This window comes from Tripterygium wilfordii, chromosome 22 (genome assembly GCF_013401445.1).
Source record: "Tripterygium wilfordii isolate XIE 37 chromosome 22, ASM1340144v1, whole genome shotgun sequence".
In the NCBI taxonomy this organism is placed as follows: domain Eukaryota; kingdom Viridiplantae; phylum Streptophyta; class Magnoliopsida; order Celastrales; family Celastraceae; genus Tripterygium; species Tripterygium wilfordii.
In genome coordinates this window covers 13,243,227-13,265,778 of record NC_052253.1, presented here as the reverse complement: position 1 = coordinate 13,265,778, position 22,552 = coordinate 13,243,227, and the positions used below count along the sequence as shown (strand labels likewise).

Sequence of the window (22,552 nt, the reverse complement as noted above, 5' to 3'; positions counted from 1 at the left end):
AGTCCACTATTAATTCTTTTTGCGATCAAAACATACGGACATGCTTAGGTAGAGTTATTGATTGACACAATTGGGAAAAACTAGAAAAAGTGCTCCAAAAAAAGAGATGTGGAAGATCAATTTATTCTTCTTACTCTTGGACTTCATTCTAGGATATGATTTTGTAACACAATCGATCCTCCACACTATTAACATTTTGTCTGTTTTGGGTCAGTTCATATTGGTCCACAAGGTTTTGTCTCCGTAGGCCAGCATCATACTAGTTTGAGCTTTGAAAAAGAGTCGTTATTAGTTTGGAAGTAGTTTGACATATTATATTATGTACTTCACATCTTATCTTGGTGATGTGGGATAAGAGATTTAGTAGCATCGCCACTTAATAGCTCGTCCAGCACTTCCAAGCATGACAGTGCAGAGACTTGACCTTGCCCACTTGAGCCAGATGCTATAAATCAATCTATGTTGTGTATGGAAGGCCTATGTTTGCCCAGAATTTAAGTCATTTCAGAATTAACTGTTACTCATAAGACTAGCTAGCCTAGACACAGTTGAACAACTCAAAGGCAAAGTGGTAGTTATAATTGTACAATGCTCTCTTACAATCACCATTCATTCTAGTAAGAACGTAGCATGCTCAGGAACCAACTATATCTATATTTTTCCAATATTCATGACTGTCAATGAACAATTATTTACATGGCTAATTCTGTCTACTACACTGATTATTATGGTAAGACAGACTTTTTGCTTGATGCATTCTGGATATGTGTCATTAATCAACCGCGCGGAGAACGGAATATCCGCTTGATTATGGCAGCTTTGCCTAAAGGCTTCTTGTATAAGGCCGGATATCTACAAGTGACTGTTACCTTCTTCTCCAACACATTTATTAATACAGAATCCGTTTCTGCCAAGAAAAGAAACACAAGTTAGGTTCTCGATTCTGCTTCTGTACCAGGTTTGATGGAAATATTCCGTTTATGAACATAAGATTTGATCCAAGCATCTCTCTTGCAACAAGGCACCATAGAAGGATAAAGCCTTGAAGCCACATATTGAGTATCCGTTGATAAGTTTTCAAAAATATCATCATAACAAAAGGAAATAGCGTTCGCTTGACCCCCTTTTTTTGTTGTCTAATTCGAGGGGGTCCGTGGAGATTTTATGTTTTCGTATCTACAACTCAACTCATCTAATTACTATAGTGATGAGCCCAATCCAAAATATGAACTAGGCTATATGTTCAACCAAATATGACAATATTGAGTTGTGTGAGTCCAATCTCCAACCAAAAGCCCATAATAAGGATAAAACCATGAGGGTAATCCGATATATCCACATCAGAACCCTATCATAAGAGATGACCTAACAGAACAAAGTGTGTGAGCTCAGGCTCAAAATCATGATCCATCTGTCTTCTGGTTTGTCTGCGTGTGTGCCTAACTGCCTATGGTCTTTTGTGTGCAAGTTCTTGAACGGGCACTGAGGATCAAGTGGAAAATTGCGGTTGGAAGATTATATCCACAAAGATGAAAGGTTCCCTTTAATATTTATGTGCACAGAAGTACCTTGGAATTATATGTCCAATAACCAGCATACCCAGAGTATTTAACTTCGACAACACATGAATTGAAACTTGTCAAATTGCTTCCAATCATTGTAATTGTTGGGGCGAAATACAGTCTATGTGGGTGCCACGACTGTCGACGTATGGACCGGCACCCAACATTAAGATTCCCACCACCCCAACTCATGACCTCGTGGAGGAGAGGAAGAGAGTACCCAAATGGTTCCTAATGTTGGGCGCTGGTCGTCTATTTCGCCCCAACAGTAATTATTATAGACAGAAATACAAAAATCTTACCTTTCATCCTCGACATTATCTCAGCTACTCTGCTTTGACACTGGGGGCATCGAATGTCTGCTGATAGAACCACTTCTTGAACCTGCAAAAAAGCCATAATCCATATATAAATCTGTGCATAAACTACGACTTACGGCTACAAAGAGAGTGAAAGAGAGTACAGACAAGAGGCATGGACAAGGATTCAACTGAGGCGAGGCTGGGGCCGCGAACTATCATGCTCTTTGGCTTTTCCAATCCCATCGCAGAGGATTTCTTCTTAGAAGACCGATCAGCAAGAACCATAACTCTGTGTTCTGAGACTAATCAAGCAGCACAAGCATTCATTCATATACAGCAGAAAGGTAAAAAGTTCAATCTCATACTGTACTGATGGAACAACTCCATCCTTTTGGGGTGTTTTCAGTGTTGGGAGAACCAAGGGAAAGAGACACCAGGGTAAAGTTTGAAAGGGTCTAAATGCATAGTTTGACAAAGATGCTCCACTTTTCATACCCAGCCCCACATAATGCCCAACTTTTTCTAATTTTCATCTCTAGAATTATTCCTTGGATGTTGCTTACAAGACCGAACTACCGCAATGCTTTTGCCTTAATTTAGCCAGTCAATGTCATAGAGAACGGCTTTAAGTGTACTAGTTACAACGACTCCTACAGAAATTGACACTGAAATTATACTTTAACCAGTCCGTCAAAATATGGTAGGTAAACAAATGAATATTTTAACCAGTCTGAATTAGATTGTTTAGCAAATATGATGTTAACCTCATTGAATCCCACACATTTAGGCCCTAAAGTTGCCTTTTTTTCAGACAGGCTTATACATTTAGGCCCTAAAGCTGCCTTTTTTTCAGACAGGCTTATCCAATGTAGCAGCCACCAAAGTACACCCTAGTATTTAGGTCAACAGAAGTCCCCTGCCATAAAAGGCCAAAACATATCCACAATGCAAAATCCACAGGGGACTTCAGAAGAGGGAAACAACAGAGAATGAAGCTATTGAAATTTTATTACCAGAGAGATCATATACAGATTACATGAAGAGGACTTACTTCCTGCGAATCAGAAATCACGATACAAAGATTATTGGGGTAAGAATTAGACTCTAATTGTCACTCGACTGCACCCAAAATTGTTACCCGAATTTTCAACCCAGCTTCTAGCTGTTCCCTCCAGAAAAGCTATTATTAAAAATAAATACAATTTTTAAGATAGGGCCATAGGGGGGTCTACTTAGAAGCCATGACTTCCTCAATTCTTAAAAAAACACAGAGCATGGATGAAATACAGCAACTTGAAAACAATGCATCAAGTAGATGTATTGTACGACATATATGCCGGGAGAAAAAGGAAAAGGAGTGCAGAAACCTAAAAACTGCTAGAAAGAATGAAGATCAAGTCTTACAGATCCTAACTAAAAGAGACCCGTCACCGGGACATAACCAAGCTTGTTAAAGGCGGCAATACAGAAGTACTAAACAGAGAATCCCCCAAGTATTTGCAGTTCTCATGATCGACTTCCAAGGGTGAGGAGATCAAGAATCTTTCACAAGCATGAGATTCAACAACTTGGGAGTTACTTTTGTCATCAGATTCATCACAATGCAACTTGCGGACGGAGGTGCCACTACCACGTCTCCTTTTTCTTGATGACTTCCATCTCAGCTGGGAAAGAGAATCATCCTTGGTCAGATCAAAAACCACCTTCAACTCTTGTGCCTTCTTATTTCCAGAGTCGACGCTCACTTGTTTGCTATCACAAATCTCAACCTGGACATCACATGATACAATAGCTGGCAGCTCTTGTTCTGTTTGAGACAATAAATTAGACACTATATCTGGCCTTTCCTTTAAAGCTGTCCACCCATTTCCCAACCATTCTCGAGAATGTCTCAAGTTCCCATGACCAAAAACTGATTCTCGCTTTTCTCCTGCAAACAAAGGATAAATAATTCAATATCTAGAGTTGATAAAAAAACAGCATCTAGTTCAAAAAGATGACACACTAGGACATTCACAACAATCCAACTTTCCTCGCGACATAATAATAAAGGCTGCATAAGCCCTCAAAGAGACAAAACAATGACTTGGGAACTCTTGAGTTGAAGCAAGAATATACATTACGCTCTTTGATTGGACACAGACAAGACAAACCCCTTAGATTTCTTCTGATGTGTCACAGATGATGAAATAGAAAGCAAATGACACAATACACATCCTACATAGCTGCAATATGATAACTATAAGGACTGGAAGATTACAACACACATCCTACATAGCTGCAATCTAATAGTAATAAAGAATGGAAGATTTAAAACCTGGGAAATGGACGTGAATTCTATCTTCAGATTCATTTAGAACCACAATGCCTTCCCACCAGCCATCATGCAACCATGCATCCACTGAAGTACCAACACTCGCAAGCCATGAAACTCCGCCTTCAATAGACCGAGGCAATGGACGAATTATACTCCTACCATAAATCCGGATGCTCAATATGTCAGGATCTGCAATCCTGGAAGCTAAAATCCATTCCTACATAATCAAAACACAATATTATTGAGAAAATTTAAAAAAAAAGGGTTAAACTACAATGTCCAAATACTAGCCATCAATTGAAAACTTCCATGTAGTCAATTCTTTATATACTTCTTCCTCTATTTTCTAAATATTAAAAGCAAACAATGAACATGCAATGAAGAAGATACATACATACCTCTAGTTTTTTAACTTCATCAGCAGCATCTTGAACATCCTGGTATCTAACCTTCACCTTATCTTTTCGCTTCTTAATTATCAAAGCTCTAAACCAACATCCTCTCATTCCACTGTCCTGGCAGAGTACCTCAACATGAGAGCCGACATTAAGATAACAAGGATTTATATCTTGAGTATTCAAAACCGCTGCATTCATGGAATTTTTACTGTCGCGGACCTCATCATCCTTTGATGGATAACATCTTTTCTTAGGTCTGATCCCAGATGTGTCACTGACAACTCCTTCAATTCTAAGGCCCTTATCAGTCAGCTGAAAATTCTCATGGCTGTTTCCAGGAGAACGGTTGTACATATATCTAAGTATCTCTTGTCTCCAGTAACCTTTTACTTGAGTTATGTCAAATGGCTGGACATCATCATTGTCAAACTGCCTGCTGCAAACAAATGGTTCCAACAGAGTATGTGCGGCATCATTGACAAATTCTTCAAAATGCTGGGGACTGAGGACGGTAGCCAATCCATCAATGCATTCAATGCTCAGATCTTGAAGACAAAGTGAAGAGAAAATCTCTCTGTCATTGAAGTTGCGAGGCAAAAGAATACCAACCTCGTCAATTTTGTGAAACCACCGTACCACAACCATTTTGTTTCCTTTAGAGTCCTCATACAAATCTTCCAAGTAGGCGACAAGTCGTTTATCCTCCTCAGCCAAAACATACACAAAGTCATAAACCTACATATGATTTAAATGAGAGGGAGGTTATAGGACAGCAAAAACTAAACAATCAAATTAAGAAGAAAACATAGACACTCACAGAAATTTTAACACCATTTCGATGGAAAGATATATAATGCTTACGCCTTTTCCTGCATGTCCATGGAGTACCCAGCCATAAAAATTCTTTGGTGCAGTGACCCAGCTTCCGCAATCGGGTATCCTGGAAAGAGAGACATGCGAAAAGATTAGCAATGTAAAAGCATAAATGTTAAGCATATAAAAAATTTCCAAAAAAGACCCTTTTCATTTAAGAGAATGAGAGAAATGGAGATCAAGAGTGCATAAAACCCAAGTGAACATCAATATCATACCTTAAACCTTAAAGCATCTAGACCGCAAGCATTGGCGTTATTGAAATGGACACCAGCTAGGAAGGATGATTTATGAGGTTTGAAGTCTGGGGAGAGAAAAAAATAAAATTAAAAGATCTCCTACCAAAGAAAATACAGAGCAAACAAAAACTCTACACAAGACAAATATCAAAATGATATGCTGATGCATGTAAAAAGAGACAAGCAAGCTGAACAAGAGGCACAAGGTCACAAAGATAGAAACCATTTAAAAAATGAAGGTTTATTACGAAAGTATTAAAAGATCTCCTACCAAAGAAAATACAGAGCAAACAAAAACTCTACACAAGACAAATATCAAAATGACATGCTGATGCGTGTAAAAAGAGACAAGCAAGCTGAACAAGAGGCACAAGGTCAAAAAGATAGAAAACCATTTAAAAAATGAAGGTTTATTACGAAAGTAATGAACCTTGCCATGAAAGAAATTAACCTAAAGACTTTTTGCGGACATAAGAATCCAATGCTCTCAACCAGCTCTTTTAAAAGTGAAATGGGATTCCTGCAGCCCAGATAATAGTCAGTTCATAATAGCGGCAACACCCAAATTACTAAGATTACGTATTAAAAGGGAATGGAATAAAACTCAAAAGGCAGAACAACTAAAGGGAGAGAGATAGTGTTAGAATTCTGGGTTGAAAACGCATCTCTTAACGTTGTCGTTTTAATCATCATTGGAACGACTGCGTTTCATTTCTTTTTTGTTATAGTTTGTTTTGATTTGAAAGTTGATGACCGTTAGTCATCTCTTCTTTACATTATCTGCTTTTCGTGTTACTCTGTAAGATCTTTGATTAATAATATTACATGATTTCAGATCCTCACCTCTCTTTCTCGCTTCCTCTCTTCTGAACCTATCTCTATTCAAACTCTTATCTCAAACAATTTCAGGTGCGTTTTCAACCCAGAATTCTAACAGATAGAACAAAATTTCATTGAAAACATCAAGACCACCTACCACCCAGGCAAATATTGAGTTCTATGAGCGAAAAATAATTCGTGGTTTGGTTTCTTGCCCGAAAAAGTTCACAGGAAGGTTTATCGTTTCAAAAACAGAATAAGGTATTAGATGTATTTACGGTAATCGCTGCATAATTTGATGAAATCGGACTCAATTGTAACCAAACTTATTTTCAGCGACAAAGATCTCATAGAAGCACCATAAAATCCAAACCCCGGTATGTACACAAACGAAAAATTCAGGAAAATCAATTATACCAGGAGATAACGCGCGGTCAAAGTTCCGAAATTCCAAAAAGCAAAACGTAATCTTTGAAAAAGGGAGAGATGGGCAGATAAACGAATGCTTTAATCTACCTGAAACAATATAGTCGAGCCAATCAATCACCTCTCGGCGAGACTTGAGCTTCAAAAATGGCGCCTTCGACAGATACGAGCTATTCGGAATTGCGTAGCGATAGGACATGTGCCGCAAACTCTTCTCTTTCCCTATGATAGCCAGATCCGATACCCCGTCTCTTCTCTTCAGATAATAACGGACCTCTCTCTTCCCTTTGTCGCTTGAAACCGCCACCTCCTCCCACCTCATGTAAACCCCTTTCCCCGCCGCCGCTTCTGAAGGTGAAACCACCGACACCGATTCTCCCATCGGCGTATCCGAAACAAAGAAAAATTCAACAAGGATGCTTCTCACGTTAGAATTCGCTGTGCAAATGCAACCGGCTTGGTCTCTGCAACCGGCTTGGTCTCTGCAACGTCTGTGTTCTCTCTCGTTGAACGTTAATACGAGACTTTTAAATAGAATTTTTAAAATCTAGGGTTTCGAGATGGGGAAATAGAGCGGGATTGTGATGGACGGCTGTGATTGCGCACACGAACGCGGCACGAAGGAAACTAGAAAGAAATTGCGGGTTGCGGTGATCTTTATGGAGATCTTGATTTCCTAAAATGCCCACGGATATTATTGGAATTAACGTATTTTTTCAATATTTTATTTTTCTCTTATCCTTCCCAACTTGTGAGTTGGAATGACAACACCATGTCATGTTCGAAAGATTGAATTTGTTTAAGTCAGATTAAATCAAGTTTGGACAAAATATCTGAAATTTGAGTGCAAACACCAAATTTTGATCCAATTTAAATCGAGTCATTGTCTAAACACATAATTCTTGTCTGAACCTTAACCTGATTAAGTTATTATCAGGTTTACTTCTCTTCATTTAAACCAATTTGGATTTGATCAATTAACTATATCGGATTTGGACGGATAAATAAACCATCTATAAGCCCAAACACATGAGAAGGCCTCGGCCTGGAAAACAAGTTGGGCTTGGGCCTGGGCTTTTTTAGCAAGATTACAATTTTCCATCTGTCATCGAAGCAGCCTACTATGAAAGTATGAAGAAAAATCGGAGTATCGGGCGATGTAATCACAGTCGGGTAGCTCGAAGCCGCCAACCTACTCCCCCTCGTCTTCTCCGCCCAATTACCGTTTACATCTCCTTCTCCAACTATATCACTCTACTCTCTTCCATCTCGAATACACAATTTGTCTCTCCGCATCCTCTCTTAATTTGTAGTCATGGCTTCTCCATTTCTCTCTAGACTTCCCCTCCCTAACCCCACCAGCACCACCATCTCTTTCTCCTCCTCGATCTCCCCTTCCCTTCCATTTCGCCCCTCTGCATTTCCGGCGAGAAACCGTCGGAGGCGGATTTTGACCGTTCAATCGAAGATCCGAGAGATATTCATGCCGGCACTCAGCTCCACCATGACCGAGGGCAAGATCGTCTCGTGGATCAAGTCCGAAGGGGACAACCTGAAGAAAGGTGAGAGCGTTGTTGTCGTTGAGTCCGACAAGGCTGACATGGACGTCGAGACCTTCTACAACGGAATTCTTGCTGCTATTGTGGTTCCCGAGGGCGAGTCTGCTCCCGTTGGTGCTGCGATTGGTATTCTCGCTGAGAATGAGGAGGAACTCGATGAGGCTAAAGCCCGAGCCGCCTCCATTTCAACAACGTCTTCTTCTTCTTCTTCGTCATCTTCCAGTCCAGCTGCTGTTACGCCCACTCCTCCTCCTGCTATTTCTACTCCCGCTCCGGCAATTGCGCAGCCACCACCAGCTCCTGCTGCGGCGCCCAGTGGGCCCAAGAAGATCGTGGCAACTCCGTTCGCGAAAAAGCTGGCGAAACAGCACAAGGTGGATATCAATTCAGTTGTGGGAACTGGGCCATTTGGCAGGATCACGGCTACTGACGTGGAATCAGCTGCGGGAATTGCACCTTCGAAGAAGAGTGCTGGTTCCGCTGTAGCTGCTGCAGAGCCTGTAGCGGCTCCACCGAAGGCTGCTGCTTCTTCGGCATTGCCTCCTCCACTTCCTGGATCTACTGTTGTGCCATTTACGACAATGCAGTCTGCGGTGTCTAAGAACATGTTAGAAAGTCTGTCAGTACCAACTTTTCGTGTTGGGTACCCGGTATCAACTGATGCGCTTGACGCCTTGTATGAGAAGGTACTCTGAGTGGATTCGTTAACATAATAAATTAATTGTGATAGCTCTTCTGATTAGACAGTTTGATTGATATCTTGGCTACAATTCTTTGACAAATTTCGCAGGTGAAGCCCAAAGGTGTTACCATGACCGCGCTGTTAGCAAAGGCTGCGGCAATGGCACTTGTTCAGCACCCAGTAGTGAATGCGACCTGTAAAGATGGGAAGAGTTTCACTTACAATAGCAACATAAACATTGCAGTTGCGGTTGCAATAAATGGTGGCTTGATAACCCCTGTTCTTCAGGATGCTGATAAGGTGACTCATTCATATATTCAATTAGACTTTTGTGACTTTGTTTGTTTTTATTCTGTTCATGGATGGTGTACTATCAGTAATTTATAGCTCATAATGAACTAAGACTGCTCCTTTTCATTATTTTTTTATTTCGTGGCCCAGTTGGATCTTTACTTGTTATCTCAAAAATGGAAGGAGTTAGTTGAAAAGGCTCGAGGGAAGCAACTTCAGCCCCATGAGTACAATTCTGGTGTGACTTCTAATCTAATTCCCTTTCGCAACATGCTTGTTCAGGTGCTTCAGTTTGGGATTTATTCCAATTAATTGCGAACTCTATTTGTGTTGCTTGTAGGGACTTTCACCCTGTCCAACCTGGGAATGTTTGGAGTGGACAGGTTTGATGCCATTCTTCCTCCTGGCCAGGTGAGATAGTCTTTTCACTTCCTTTAGTTGTTGTGTTTTTTATGCCCCTTAGGATTGTGGAGGGGCATTTGCTGAATTTTTTGAATGTGTTCAGGGGGCTATCATGGCTGTTGGAGCATCAAAGCCCACTGTGGTTGCTGATGCTGATGGATTCTTCAGCGTGAAGAGTAAAATGCTGGTGAGTTCAATTTCAGTGTTTTCTGTATCTTAAGATATGCTTTATGAACCACACCAGAACAAATGATAGTATGATATAAAATTTTAGATAAAACTAATCTGAGCTCTATCTAATCCTATTGCTTTTAACCTACCCCTGCAATCTTGTGTGCAAATTATATATCCATTTAGTATACTTGAATTTTCAGTTTGTGTCCCAACACGGAAGTTATGCTTTCACGTTTTTTTGAAACTATTTAAAATTTTGCGAAAGTTTTGTTCACTTTGGTAGAAAAATTACCTAGTAAGTATTACTTTAGGGTTCTAGCAATCTTAACTATTTTCATTTTTATAAGATTTGTGGTTATTATAAAAATTTTTAGAATGCCATTTGAGATAAAGGCCAAAATAAAGTAAGTATAAGGCCACACTATAGAAGTCAGCTTTGGTTAGTGTAAGTTGTACCAGTTTATCAGCAACCTAGTGACCTCAACAGCATATTAGGATAAATGTATTCTTGACCACTAAGTTTTAGTGCTCAAGCCCGTGTTTCTGATGGTCCAGGCCCTCCAGGGGTTAAAATTTGTTTTGTTGATTTATCCAATAGTAGTGACAATGACATGGATTGAGTTTCTGGGCTGAGTGGAGGGTAATTTAAAGGTGATGCTATTGTGGTTGATATTTGGATATGGTTATTAGTTGACCGATAGTAATTTGTTTTGCATTTGTTTTTATGCTTATATGTTACATTATGGACCTTTGCATCAGAAGGAAACAGCTTTGTGGAAATTTATTTTGCGGTATATACCATTAGTAGTTTGCTGTTGGTTGCAATATGCAAGCTGTTTAACTTGCCAAATCCTCATGGATTTGCAAATTATGATGAGATAGGTGAAGACAAGTATACAGTTAAACTGGGTTTATGACCAGTGTTTGGGTTTAAAGGATGACCCAAAAGAATTTAGTTGGAAAGGGCATGGAACAGATGCTGATAACAGTGATATAGTTAAAAAAAATTGCAGAGGGAGAAAACATATCGCTAGTGGATTCTAAATTTCTCATTTTTCTTCCTTTTTTTTTCCAATCCATTGAAATGAGTGGGTTAGGATATTTGAAATGTTTCTTTGCCACTTATGAATGATAGGACCATTGGTAATTAGAATTTTGAGTTACTTAATAACCATTAGATCTCATTCCCTGATCAAATTTGGAAACCGTATACCTCATCTGGTCTTCAAAGTAGGATGTTTCGACTTTTGTCTCAATTGTCACATATCTATGGATGCAGTATCATTTTCTATGAGGCAATTGGCTCATTTTCTGTGTTTGTCTTCATAATGGTGAGAATATCAGAAAATGTGTGTGGCCGACTAGATTTGTATGCGAACTGCAAGCACTTTCCTGCCTACGTTAAGAAGAGAAACAGAAAAGCAGAAGGCAGTTCTTAATAGTTGAACCAATGATATGGTCATCAATATCATCATCAATAAAGCCTTTATCCAAAACAGTTTTGGGTTTGTGAAATTAATTGTGGAGTCTATATTCTTTTTTATTAGGCAAAAAGCAACTTTTTGTCCCTCAAAAATGAAACCCGACCAATAGTCCCTAATAGTTGAGGGACGAAAAGTTGTTTTTTGCCTTTTTTATTACCTCCATCCATAGCTTATTTGGTCTCCATCTTCTCTGCCAATGATAAGTAACCCTTCCTTATTTATCGTTAAAAATCTACAAATGTAGGGTTATTTGATACTGTTTCCAATTTTGCAGCGAATACCTAACCGAGTTTGATAATTCCTTTTTTCAGGTGAATGTGACTGCTGATCACAGAATTATCTATGGTGCTGATTTGGCTGCCTTCCTTAAGACCTTTGCAAAGATTGTTGAGAACCCAGAAAGCCTTACACTATAGATTAGATTATGGGATTCCTTGGAATGCACCCTGTTGGCTGAGCCTTAATTATTTGTTGGTTTAGAGGAACTTACACTACTTCTGTTGGACACAGTACCCATTAGAGGAACCTGGTTTTGTAGCTTGCTGATCATGTTCCTCCCTTTCATATTGTTGCAATTTTTGCTGTCGCTGGTGTCATCTTAAAAACTGTTGAGACTGAGAGAGAAATTGATAAAGGGCAATAAATATATTCAAAGTTTTCTCTAAACGCCTATTGTTTTCTTAGAAGAACCTCTAGTGTCATCCAAAGTCATTTCTGGATATTTTTCGTTACTTCCCTTAATAAAGGTTGGAAAGTAATCCAAGAAATAAATGTTATCCTCATACACTTCCACATATTGTTTATCCGAGGTTACATTATATTCATGTTGTATTTTTCGGGAGCAAAAGTTCGGTTGATTATATCTCTAGATGTGTTTCTGCACGCTGCTGGTTATATCTCTAGATTAAGGGAATATGGTTGTTTCGACATGCCACTGATTATATATCTAGACTAAAGGCAGATGATTGTTTCAGTATGTTGCTAATTAGCTTGGAGTATATCTCGGAAGTTTTTTGGTCCCGTGGGTTTTAGGGTCCACTTTTGAAGAGGGGTTAGTAACATAGTCTTTGACCCAATCTTATTTGTCACTAGTGTGATGCGATATGTTCTAACGACTCAGTATTTATGCTTACTCAATTGTTGGAAGTGTATGTTGGGTTGGTCCTCGTTTTAAAAAACTACGAAAAAACATTAAGGTCTACAAATGTTTATGTACGTACTGCCTAACTCTTGTCTGCTCTTTCTTCATGAGAATGCTAACCGTAAACAGCATTGATTCTCACTTTTGCGTCAATTTCAGCCCATTTCAGACAAGTAGGCCTCAAACTCAAGCCCACCCTTATAAGAGACGGAACTTCCTTGGGCTTGGTAGTGGCAACAACACTCGGCCCATGCAGTATACTAGGCACTAGCCCATTAACAATGGACATATTTGTGTGGGAGCAGCATGAACGAAAGAACTATAATACTGGCTCATATAAATATCTAAATTATTAATGCAAATGCTATATAAATTATTTTGTAACAGAGATTCGAGATTTTTGTGCACAACTAGTAACAAGATACGGTTTTTTTTTTTTTTTTGATAGAATAGCAAATAAATTCAAGAGAAAGCAGAAACAGCATGACATCGAATGTGATGTCTAATTTTCCAAGCGCATGCGATAACGATAGCAACTTACACTTGAACCAATGGTTCACTTTTCCTAACTAATCGAGAAGAAGAACGAAACATGCATGCGATAACGATAGCAACTTACACCTGAACCAATGGTTCACTTTTCCTAACTAATCGAGAAGAGGAACGAAACATGTCATGGAAAGACTCTTTTGAGACAGCCATCCCTAATTATTTCTAGTACACTATTTATACATTCAAAGTACAAGCTCTCTCCTACATGCCCCCTATACAGGCTTATTCACTAATTAAACCTTGTTGGCAAGTTCTACCACACTATCCATGGATTCCTCTGCTTCTCTACTATGTATCTGGACACTCTTGAAAGTATAAATCTTTGCGCACCATAAGTAGTAAACAAGATTAACAGCTTGCAAAATCGTAAGAACCCAATAGAAATACTCCAATCTCCCCTTGTTCAAGTTATCATCCGGTAGCCAGTTCGATCCATTAGGCCCTGCAGTGAACTTGTGCACCAATGTAACCAATAATGTGCTCACATAATTCCCAACTGCAATCGCAGTCCAGAAAACTGCAGTGGCAGTACTCCTCATGCTCTCCGGTGCCTGGTCATAGAAGAACTCCAAGTGCCCAATTGACATGAAAGCTTCTGCTATACCATGTAGACTGTACTGTGGCACTAGCCAAAACACTGAAATGGGGATTGTTTGATGAGAATTGATGAGTCCGTTATCAAATGCAGCATCCTTTCTCTTTACTTCGACGAATCCAGCTACTAAGGTGGCTAGGATTGAGATGACAAACCCGATTCCCATTCGGTGTAAGAACGTTATGCCACGATCGAGTCCAGTGAATTTCCGGGCTGTAGGGACGAAGAGACGATCGTAGAACACTATGGTGGCAAGCATTGAACAGATGGTGAAGACGGACATGGAGCCGGCGGGGATTGAAAAGGACTTGGTTAGGTGTCTGTCCATTGATTTGGCTTGTTGAAGGGAGAATGTGTTTTGTTGTGCGTAGGCCGTGATTAGGAGGATTCCGGCAGCCCATATCGGTCCCATTCGGATTATACATTTCAGCTCTTCTACTCGATGGATTGTGTTTAGTCTCCAAAGATTTGGTGATTTGAGATTGTCTTCTTCTGTCACAATTGCTGCCTTGTCAAGGAATCTGCATCAATTTTGCATTACATTAGTTAGAAGCTAACATGGGCTGGTTTATGGGCCTTTTGGGCTGCTGAAAAGCCTATTAATCATACTAGCCTTTCAGTTGGGCCACTTTGGGGACAGGCTTGCGTGCTCAACAGTGCTGACTGCTGAGTGGGGAAAATGTCTCGATAAGACACTGCGACGTCGAACGAGCATATGTTTAATAGGGATCAACGAACGGGCATTTGTTTTCTAGTTAGAAAAACAAATACAATAGAGATCAACGAACAAGCATTTGTTTTCTGGCCATATACGCAAATATAATAGAAATCAACGAAGGAGCATTTGTTTGCTGGCTAGAAACGTAAATACAATAGAGATCAACGAAAGAGGATTTGTTTGCTGGCTAGAAACCCACATACACTGGAGATCAACGAACGAGCATTTGTTTGCTGGCTAGAAACGCCAATGCAAATAGAGATCAACGAACGAACATTTGTTTTCTGGCTAAAAACGCAAATACAATAGAGATCAACGAGATCAAGTATGCCCTAGAATCCAAACATATATTGGGATTTTTTTTTAGCATTTGGAAGCTCTACAATTCTCTAGAATTTACAATTCACATCTAATGGTGGAGAAAAAATTGAATAATCTTTAAAAATTGAAAAATAAAAATATGGTGTAATGTGGCAACAACATAAAATAGAAAAAAGAAGATAGGAGAAAGACTTACTTCATTTCTTTAGAGTGAACAAGCTTTCCATCCCTACAGATAGAGGCATCAAGCTCATCATTCTGATATAACACCTTCGGGTCATCAGAAATGGATAGATTTCTTTTCCTGAATGCTGACACAGATACTTGAATCAACCGGGTAAACGGGCTCCCAGCGGGATCCAGGTTCCGATAAAGCCGGTAACCAAGAACGAACGGAAATAAAGAGAGAAACATTGCCACGGTTGGAATTCCCAGGCCCCATCCCCATCCAACATTATCTTGAACATAAACAAGAACAGTCACAGCAACCAAAATTGACACCCCCATCACAAAATAATACCAGTTGAAATACTTCCATGTCTTGGTGGCCTGCTTAGGATCCGTTTCATCGAATTGTTCGGCCCCAAATGCAGCTACACATGGCCGGATACCGCCTGAACCGATTGCTCCGAGTAGGAGAGAGATGTATAGAATTGCCAACTGACCAGTGTCAGCTTCTTGGCACACCTTATCACCATCACAAGGTGGCGGCCTTAGTTGGGGAAGTATTGCTGACAAAGTTAGGCTTATCATTCCCTACAAGTACACGGCCACAACATAGAAGACTCAATACTTGTGTCATGATAACCTCATATTTGGTACAACTTGGCAATAAGCTAGATAGTTATTTCTACGAGCTTAGGGTCTACAATTCCAGAGATCAGAGTTAGAACCAACTATCTGGGGTATTTCTCTGTGGAATCCTGGTTTCGTGGGCTAATCCTCTTTCTGAGTCCCTACCCACATAGGCTTCAGACTAATCTTATCTGTTGCCAGCGAAGTGTCGGCTGTTCTGCCGGCCCTAGATTTCCCCAAACTCAACTGTTCGAAAGGCATGTTGAGCTGGGTGGTTTCTCGGGTACAAAAAAAAGGTACAAGATCCATAAGAGAGATTACTTACGATGAGATATATGATTGAACCGGCTGTTATAGTCCAGAACTTTCCGGCATACACATCGGCGAGGAAGGCTCCAAGCAGAGGTGTCAAGCTTGCAGTTCCTCCAAAGTTGGTGAGAGTGTTTGCAGCTTTTGTTAATGGCATATGAAGCTGAGTTGTTAAGTAGCTAAGCATGTTAGCTGTAAACCCTACCACTGCCAGCTTCTCACAAGCCTCATTTGCTACATCACCAAAGCCAAGCAAAAAAACCAACATAGGATTAATCAAATGTTAAGAAAAACATAATCCCAAAATCTTTCAGACCCAGAAACTGTGAAGAAAAAATATACCAAGAATAAAGGGCATTGTAATAAGTCCTCCCTTTTGTTCTTCAACATTGTTGTTTTTCTTCTCCATGTTTTCCATCTTCTTTGAACAAGTGAGTATTAGTCTTGCTTTGCATATCAGGACACCCCACAAAGCTTTATTTATAGACCTCTATGAATACCAAGGTCTTTTCTTTTAACAGGCAGTCATTTGTACAATGTGAAAATTATGGCCACAAAAAAAAAAAAAAAAAAAAAAAAAAAAAAAGAAGTAGTTGAAGGACATTGAATTAAATATGAAAACAATGTAAAAAAAATATGATATACTTATTAATCAATATTGTTGTGTACAAATTTCCGACATATACTTTTTTAATCCAATAATTACATAGTTTAACGACCGCAAAAAATTAAATTAGTATAATTAATAATTCGTCCATCATTTTTGGATGGTTAATAATATACCGATTGTTGATCCCACATATATATATGACGACATGGAAATAATTCAATGAAAAAGATGGTTTCTAGAAGTTCAAGGCTCATGATTGAATTACCAATAAGAGATGACTCGGTTGACAAACGGACGATTGGATTAGACATATGTGTGTTCAAGATTCGATTCCAACGATAAACATATTTCTACCGTGTTCGTCCATCATTTTTGGATGGTTAATAATATACTGATTGTTGATCCCACATATATATATAACGACATGGAAATAATTCAATGAAAAAGATGGTTTCTAGAAGTTCAAGGCTCATGATTGAATTAGCAATAAGAGATGACTCGGTTGACAAACGGACGGTTGGATTAGACATATGTGTGTCAAAGATTCGATTCCAACGATAAACATATTTCTCCATGGTATTTCAAAAAAAAAAAGCTCATGATTGAATTTGAATGTATCAATAATATGGATGTGCTTTGTTTTCAAATGATTGAAATCAGTATTATAATAGGCCCACGCTGCAATGGTGTGGAGTGCGGTGCGCATGTCTGTGATTTGGTCCAACCCAAAACCGATGTAAATCTTCCTCCATTCATAAAATTTGAGTGTCCTTAAGCCCTTGTTAAAACCATCAACAAGTAAGCTTATAAACTCACTCTAGAGTTCATAATTTACCAATGTGGGATTTGACTCTTTCACCAACTTCTTAATTATTAATATTTTCATGAACAATTTCTCATTCATCCCATATCGAATTTTATAACGTAAATACACCAAATAATTCATTTAGTTTCGGAGATGAACATTTTCAAATATATATCCGTCCCAAAAAACATATGGATCCCACATCGATTCATGCCCAAAGTATGTCCATTGCACATACAATATAATCCAAAGTATTCCCATCACACTAAAGTGGAAACATTAGAATGATCATTTCATGTGATATATATGATGGTGGGTCGGACCACGTGGGGCCCTATAAATGACTAAATGGTTCAGAAACAAGACCAAGCCCCGCATGGGTAGCCTAGATTGTAAGGGCAGATTGAGGCCTAATGCCCGCATGCGTGCTTGGTGAGCATGGGCTGTGAGAAAGAGAGAGAGATAGAGGGAGAGTGAATGATAAAGACCTTGAAAAAGTGCACTTAGTTGGGGATGGTGTTGTCTGCATATCTGAAGAATTGTAAAACTGCAGGGAATACCATTGTGGTTGTAGTGTCCTTTTAGACAGAGCTAGCGCAATCCTCTTCCACGTGAAATTTTTGTTGGATAGGAACCGTCCAGGAATCTTTTATAATTGATTGACTCATTAAATATATGAAAATGGAGGGAAGGATAAGTGTTAGATGTTTAGGTACTTGATTCCCACTGGCAGAAATATCACAAAGTCACGGGTTGAGTTTTTGACCAACTTATCCTTTAATTAGATGACAAATTTTTATCCTGTAGTTAGGCTCATATCGAATGATCAAAGAGCAAACTTGTATGATTTCCTTCTCAATTAGTAAAAAATAAGTTTGTAAATGTTATTATATTTAAAGAAGAAAACAGCATTTTCTTGGCACATTTGTCTTTGATAAATCAAAGAGATTTTATTACGATAGAAAAGGGGGAGAGAAGAACAACCACCAAAACCAGACTCAAAAACAACCAGAGGTTGACAAAATTACCACCTCTACAATGAGAACCCACCCTTAACTGCTGAACCTGGACAACCAGACACAAACATACACCAAACAATTATAGCTCAGGAAGCCATGCTACATTAAGACCCGTGCTTTGAACACCTTTCTTGGCACATTTGCTTTTTCATTTTTTGTTGTTTTCAAGTTCATGATCTGGTGTAGTGGTGTTTGTTTAATATATGCAATCTGCGCAGGTCAGCATTATATTCCAAGACAAATTTTGCCTAGAATGTCATTGTCCATAAGAGGGGGAAAATAATATTTTGCTGTTGTCAAGTTCTTGTTCTGGTGTTTGTTTAGTATATGGCAATCTGCGCGAGGTATATAAATATTATATTCCAAGACAACTTGCTTAGATTCTCATTGCCAATAATTTATTGACAGAGTTTTAATTGTCTTATTGCTTACATTCTAGCTACCACTCAAATTTTAATATAGTTATGTTTTTATTGCTTAGGTTCCTTTCGCGAATATTAATGTAGTAGGAGCTAACAACCGAACATTGTATAGCAATATTTTAACATTCAAAATCAGCTGCCAGTTGCTGTTGTCAGACTTGTAATCCGGATCGTTTGGATAACATCAAGTGATTTGGTTTATGTAAAAGTCTAAGTATCTCTCATTCAAGAAGACGGTTTCTAGATTCAAATACCATTAGCGATGGTTCAAATAAACAAAGTCGTGCGGGTTCGAAGTATCAACTGTGAACCGGTAAATCTAAAACGAACAAAATTGTTGATTTGAGTAGGTTGGGATTACTGATATAATATCGGAACAAAGTCTCGAGCCAGTTGAACGGACCTCTACCTTTTGACTTATTGGCTCTTGCATAACACAAGTGTGAGAGAATGGTAGACTTGTAATCACACATCACTTTGAGAACACCAAGGGTTGTGGTTTATAAGAAAAGCCTAAGTATCTTTCAGTCAATAAGACATTTTCTAAGCTCAAGTATCATTGGTGACGACCTAGAAAAATAAAATCGTGTGACTCGATGTATCCATAGTGAACCGATAAACCCAAAGAAGAAAATATTGTTGATTTGAATGGGAAAAAAAATCATATAAATCGCTTGGTAAATAGTAGGGGAAGGAAAACCTAACTAATATCTTTATCTTATCTACAAAATAATTAAGGAGTCCGTGTGGAATAGTTCAGTCTGAACTAAAACATGGTTGGGCCTGAGCCCTGAAGTAAAAGGAGCCCATGTAGAATTGGGTAATCTACTAATCTCAATGCCTAATTGCCTAGTACTTACTAGCCTGGTAAGTGGCTATGTATAAAGCCCAAGGAGCCAGCCCATTACGTCAGGAATTGGGTTGGTTTAAGACAAGGAAATGGCTTTATCAGCCCAAACATAACCCAAACGAGTCCACAAGACCAACTAAAAACTACGATCTATGAAAGTTCTATAACATGATAAGACAATTAAACATTATAGTTAACGTAGATTTTTCTTAATCCTGCTTGAATAACTCGTGCACATAACCCGCATGTGTCCCAACCCAACTCACCTAAACCGGCCCTTACTCACTTAGATGAGGGTTGGATAAGGGTTATGTAATTTGCAACCCAACCTTATATAGATCGGATATGAGTTATGGCGAAACCCAACCCAACCCCACATAACATAAATGACCTCGTTTTATACTACTACACTTAGTCTTAGTCCACTAGTCTTACGATGCAACCTGACATGCACTACAATATATTTAGAAATCTAGTTAGAAATTTATACCATTATTTATTTGTATTTGTAGGTTGTTTGAATTATTTGAATAATGGAATTATGATAAAGGCTCCCAACCCGACCCGACTTCAAACTCAATGCTACCCGCCTAATCCTAACCCTACCCAACGCTATCTCAAACGAGGTCGGTCGAGGGTTGATGAAAGTCTCACCCGAACTTTATGCGGGTCGGATGAGGTCTCTCCCAAAATCTGACCCAACCCTACCAATGTGCACCCCTACCATTCAAGAGAGCATAAACTTCAAAGTATACAAAACAAATAGTGACGATGATTCATATAGCTTCTTCGAGTCTTGCTAACCACTTGCGTGATAGCCTAATTAATAAATTTATCTGAGGTTAAATCGTATGGACTCGGAAGATTCTGAGTTCAATTCCTACTAAAAACAATACTATTGCGGTCACATATTGAGTTTTGACCCAACTTATTATGTTGTTAGGTGAAAAAAAAATTGTACACATGTCTGACTCGCTATTAGTCTCGAGTTTAAACTCATATTAAATGTTCAAAAGATAAACTCATATAATAACGTTATCAATTAAAAGAGAGAGTATTGCTTCTCTTGGCCACATGCCCAAGACAGATAAACATATGTTTAACGCATTATCAGTTAATTAAATAATTATAAGTTTAATGCATTATGAGTCAACTAAATAATTATGCCAAATCTTCACCACATAAGGGAATCTAGTCACAACCAATGTTGCCACCACTTGGCCATACATACCCCGGAGAACAATATCGAGTTGGGCCCCGGCCTTTTAATTATTGCCATCCGATTATGGTTCCCTGTCAAATGGCATCTTGCTTTTGATGTGGTAAAGCAACCCAGCTTGCCAAGGAAGCTATTCTTCTGCTGCTTTTGATTAGTCCTGAATTAAACAAAGAAACACTCATTACACCACACCCAAAACAAACTCAACCCACCAGGTGACCAGTCCCCACCAGTTTGATGATGGGGTACCTGCAGTGGGAACTACGTGTGGTTTCTCATCTCATTGTCCAACCTGTTTTTCAAATTTAAAAAATTACGTAAGTTCCACACGCCGAAACCTATCAGATGATGAGACACAAAACTGTAGGAGTTACCTGCAATTTCCACCGTAAATCCCCTGAACTCCCCACCAATCCGCTTACAAGAATTACTAATCACTTTCTGTCTAAGAAACAAAGTAAGGATGCCAACTACTATAAGCTTCCCAGAAATCTTTTCCGTTCTTTTTTTTTTTAACGGATAACACCATATAAGTTTATCATTTGAATATCTAATATAAAATTAAATTCAACCTATCAGGAATAGGTACAAGGAATAGGTACAAGGACATTTATCACCTAATGATGTGCAAATTGGATCAAAACCTCGCCTGTAAAAAATATTATTCGCAGGGAGAATAGAATTGATGACTTTCAAATTCATAGGGTTTAACCCTAAAAAAAATTCACCAATGCACCATCATCCGGTTTGACTCTTTTCAATTGTTAAATAATTGATAAAAGAAAGTGCAAATGGAAGCCAATTTATCAAACGTTGTCTTAAATTTGTCACTAATTGCCCTTCAATTGATTTCCATTAACAATTCGATGCGAAAAATGTCATAAAATTGAACCATTTTGATTTTGTTACTAAAAGCATCTTTTATATTTAGCATCCCAAAGTTATATAATTTTTAAAAAAAAAATAAATAAACTAGATGAATTTACAATACGACGCCGTTCGGTCCGCCAAAACAGCCACGTCCAGTTCTAGTCTACGGTGTTTCAGGCGCCGCGGGTTACAATTCCGCATATTCCGACGGGTAGCAAAGATCCGAATGGTCAAACAACCCATCAAGCGCCCCGTACTCCTGGTTAACATAATCACCGACTCCCAACACAAACGAGTCATAACACGGGATCTCGTCATCGAACCCCCAGAACTCGTTGATCCCAGAAGAAACTCGAGCCAGCTCAATCACTTCATACTTAAACTCGTTGCTAGAAGTACACGTTGGAGGCAAACCAAGCTCGTCATCAGAAGCACCTAGAAGATACCCGAGATCCGGATGGGAATCACCGGAATCTGAAGTCAGATCGACAACGGGCACCGGTAATGACAAGGAAGCGGATATTTCTTCTTCGAAACTCTTCATGACCGAATCAAGGTCCTGGATGGCCGGGTCAGGATCCGATTCGTCAAGTACACCTAACAAATCGTCTCTGAGTCGTTTCACCTCCGGCGAATCAATTTCTAACTCGTCCGACTCACCCCTGACTCGCTTTCTGCTACTAATGTCTTCCATTAAAAGTATAAAAAGACAAGAAAAATACTATGGCAAGCTTCGTTGCTTTTGCAGTTGTAAAAGACACGAAGAACGTCCGAGTCTGGTAAATTGTGGGGAGAGAA

The 22,552-nt window shown here is 39.0% G+C and overlaps 5 protein-coding genes across 6 annotated transcripts; 1 reads left to right on the top strand and 4 right to left on the bottom strand.

Annotated features, from left to right (window-relative positions):
• Window positions 1-553: 553 nt before the first annotated feature.
• On the bottom strand, window positions 554-2,329 carry LOC119991671. The gene is made up of 3 exons (XM_038838066.1): window positions 2,030-2,329; window positions 1,865-1,946; window positions 554-907 (listed from the first exon to the last, which is right to left on the bottom strand). The coding sequence occupies exons 1-3, from the start codon at window positions 2,147-2,149 to the stop codon at window positions 777-779; spliced, it is 333 nt and encodes a 110-aa protein (XP_038693994.1). The 5' UTR covers window positions 2,150-2,329; the 3' UTR covers window positions 554-776.
• A 520-nt stretch (window positions 2,330-2,849) lies between these two features.
• On the bottom strand, window positions 2,850-7,419 carry LOC119991670. 2 transcript variants are annotated; one of them, XM_038838064.1, is made up of 6 exons: window positions 7,027-7,419; window positions 5,671-5,756; window positions 5,397-5,519; window positions 4,580-5,314; window positions 4,182-4,398; window positions 2,850-3,794 (listed from the first exon to the last, which is right to left on the bottom strand). In XM_038838064.1, the coding sequence occupies exons 1-6, from the start codon at window positions 7,316-7,318 to the stop codon at window positions 3,292-3,294; spliced, it is 1,956 nt and encodes a 651-aa protein (XP_038693992.1). In that variant the 5' UTR covers window positions 7,319-7,419; the 3' UTR covers window positions 2,850-3,291. The 2 variants fall into 2 exon arrangements, with proteins under 2 accessions (XP_038693992.1, XP_038693993.1); XM_038838065.1 differs by lacking the exons at window positions 5,671-5,756; window positions 7,027-7,419 and having other exon boundaries at window positions 5,441-5,643.
• A 637-nt stretch (window positions 7,420-8,056) lies between these two features.
• On the top strand, window positions 8,057-12,194 carry LOC119991965 (dihydrolipoyllysine-residue acetyltransferase component 4 of pyruvate dehydrogenase complex, chloroplastic-like). The gene is made up of 6 exons (XM_038838528.1): window positions 8,057-9,181; window positions 9,286-9,477; window positions 9,619-9,706; window positions 9,809-9,879; window positions 9,974-10,057; window positions 11,840-12,194. The coding sequence occupies exons 1-6, from the start codon at window positions 8,252-8,254 to the stop codon at window positions 11,942-11,944; spliced, it is 1,470 nt and encodes a 489-aa protein (XP_038694456.1). The 5' UTR covers window positions 8,057-8,251; the 3' UTR covers window positions 11,945-12,194.
• A 1,076-nt stretch (window positions 12,195-13,270) lies between these two features.
• LOC119991073 (protein NRT1/ PTR FAMILY 3.1-like) lies at window positions 13,271-16,408 on the bottom strand. Its single transcript, XM_038837263.1, has 4 exons — window positions 16,302-16,408; window positions 15,976-16,193; window positions 15,052-15,611; window positions 13,271-14,337 (listed from the first exon to the last, which is right to left on the bottom strand). The coding sequence occupies exons 1-4, from the start codon at window positions 16,375-16,377 to the stop codon at window positions 13,455-13,457; spliced, it is 1,737 nt and encodes a 578-aa protein (XP_038693191.1). The 5' UTR covers window positions 16,378-16,408; the 3' UTR covers window positions 13,271-13,454.
• Window positions 16,409-21,764: 5,356 nt separating this feature from the next.
• On the bottom strand, window positions 21,765-22,552 carry LOC119990570. The gene has a single exon (XM_038836547.1). It carries the CDS (start codon window positions 22,446-22,448, stop codon window positions 21,942-21,944), a length of 507 nt encoding a protein of 168 aa, XP_038692475.1. The 5' UTR covers window positions 22,449-22,552; the 3' UTR covers window positions 21,765-21,941.

Bases quoted from the DNA above. Each gene is read 5' to 3' on its own strand.
- LOC119991670 (XM_038838064.1), bottom strand. From the start codon at position 7,318: ATGGGAGAATCGGTGTCGGTGGTTTCACCTTCAGAAGCGGCGGCGGGG. The intron at 5,757-7,026 runs GTAGATTAAAGC...TTCTCTCCCCAG, and splicing joins GCTCGACTATATTGTTTCAG to ACTTCAAACCTCATAAATCA. The intron at 5,315-5,396 runs GTGAGTGTCTAT...AATCATATGTAG, and splicing joins GAAATGGTGTTAAAATTTCT to GTTTATGACTTTGTGTATGT.
- LOC119990570 (XM_038836547.1), bottom strand. From the start codon at position 22,448: ATGGAAGACATTAGTAGCAGAAAGCGAGTCAGGGGTGAGTCGGACGAG.
- LOC119991965 (XM_038838528.1), top strand. From the start codon at position 8,252: ATGGCTTCTCCATTTCTCTCTAGACTTCCCCTCCCTAACCCCACCAGC. The intron at 9,707-9,808 runs GTGTGACTTCTA...TGTTGCTTGTAG, and splicing joins GCCCCATGAGTACAATTCTG to GGACTTTCACCCTGTCCAAC. The intron at 10,058-11,839 runs GTGAGTTCAATT...TCCTTTTTTCAG, and splicing joins GCGTGAAGAGTAAAATGCTG to GTGAATGTGACTGCTGATCA.
- LOC119991671 (XM_038838066.1), bottom strand. From the start codon at position 2,149: ATGGTTCTTGCTGATCGGTCTTCTAAGAAGAAATCCTCTGCGATGGGA. The intron at 1,947-2,029 runs GTCTGTACTCTC...GCTTTTTTGCAG, and splicing joins AATCCTTGTCCATGCCTCTT to GTTCAAGAAGTGGTTCTATC. The intron at 908-1,864 runs GTAAGATTTTTG...TTTTCTTGGCAG, and splicing joins GATAATGTCGAGGATGAAAG to AAACGGATTCTGTATTAATA.
- LOC119991073 (XM_038837263.1), bottom strand. From the start codon at position 16,377: ATGGAAAACATGGAGAAGAAAAACAACAATGTTGAAGAACAAAAGGGA. The intron at 16,194-16,301 runs GTATATTTTTTC...TTGGTGATGTAG, and splicing joins TACAATGCCCTTTATTCTTG to CAAATGAGGCTTGTGAGAAG. The intron at 15,612-15,975 runs GTAAGTAATCTC...GTGTACTTGTAG, and splicing joins GTTCAATCATATATCTCATC to GGAATGATAAGCCTAACTTT.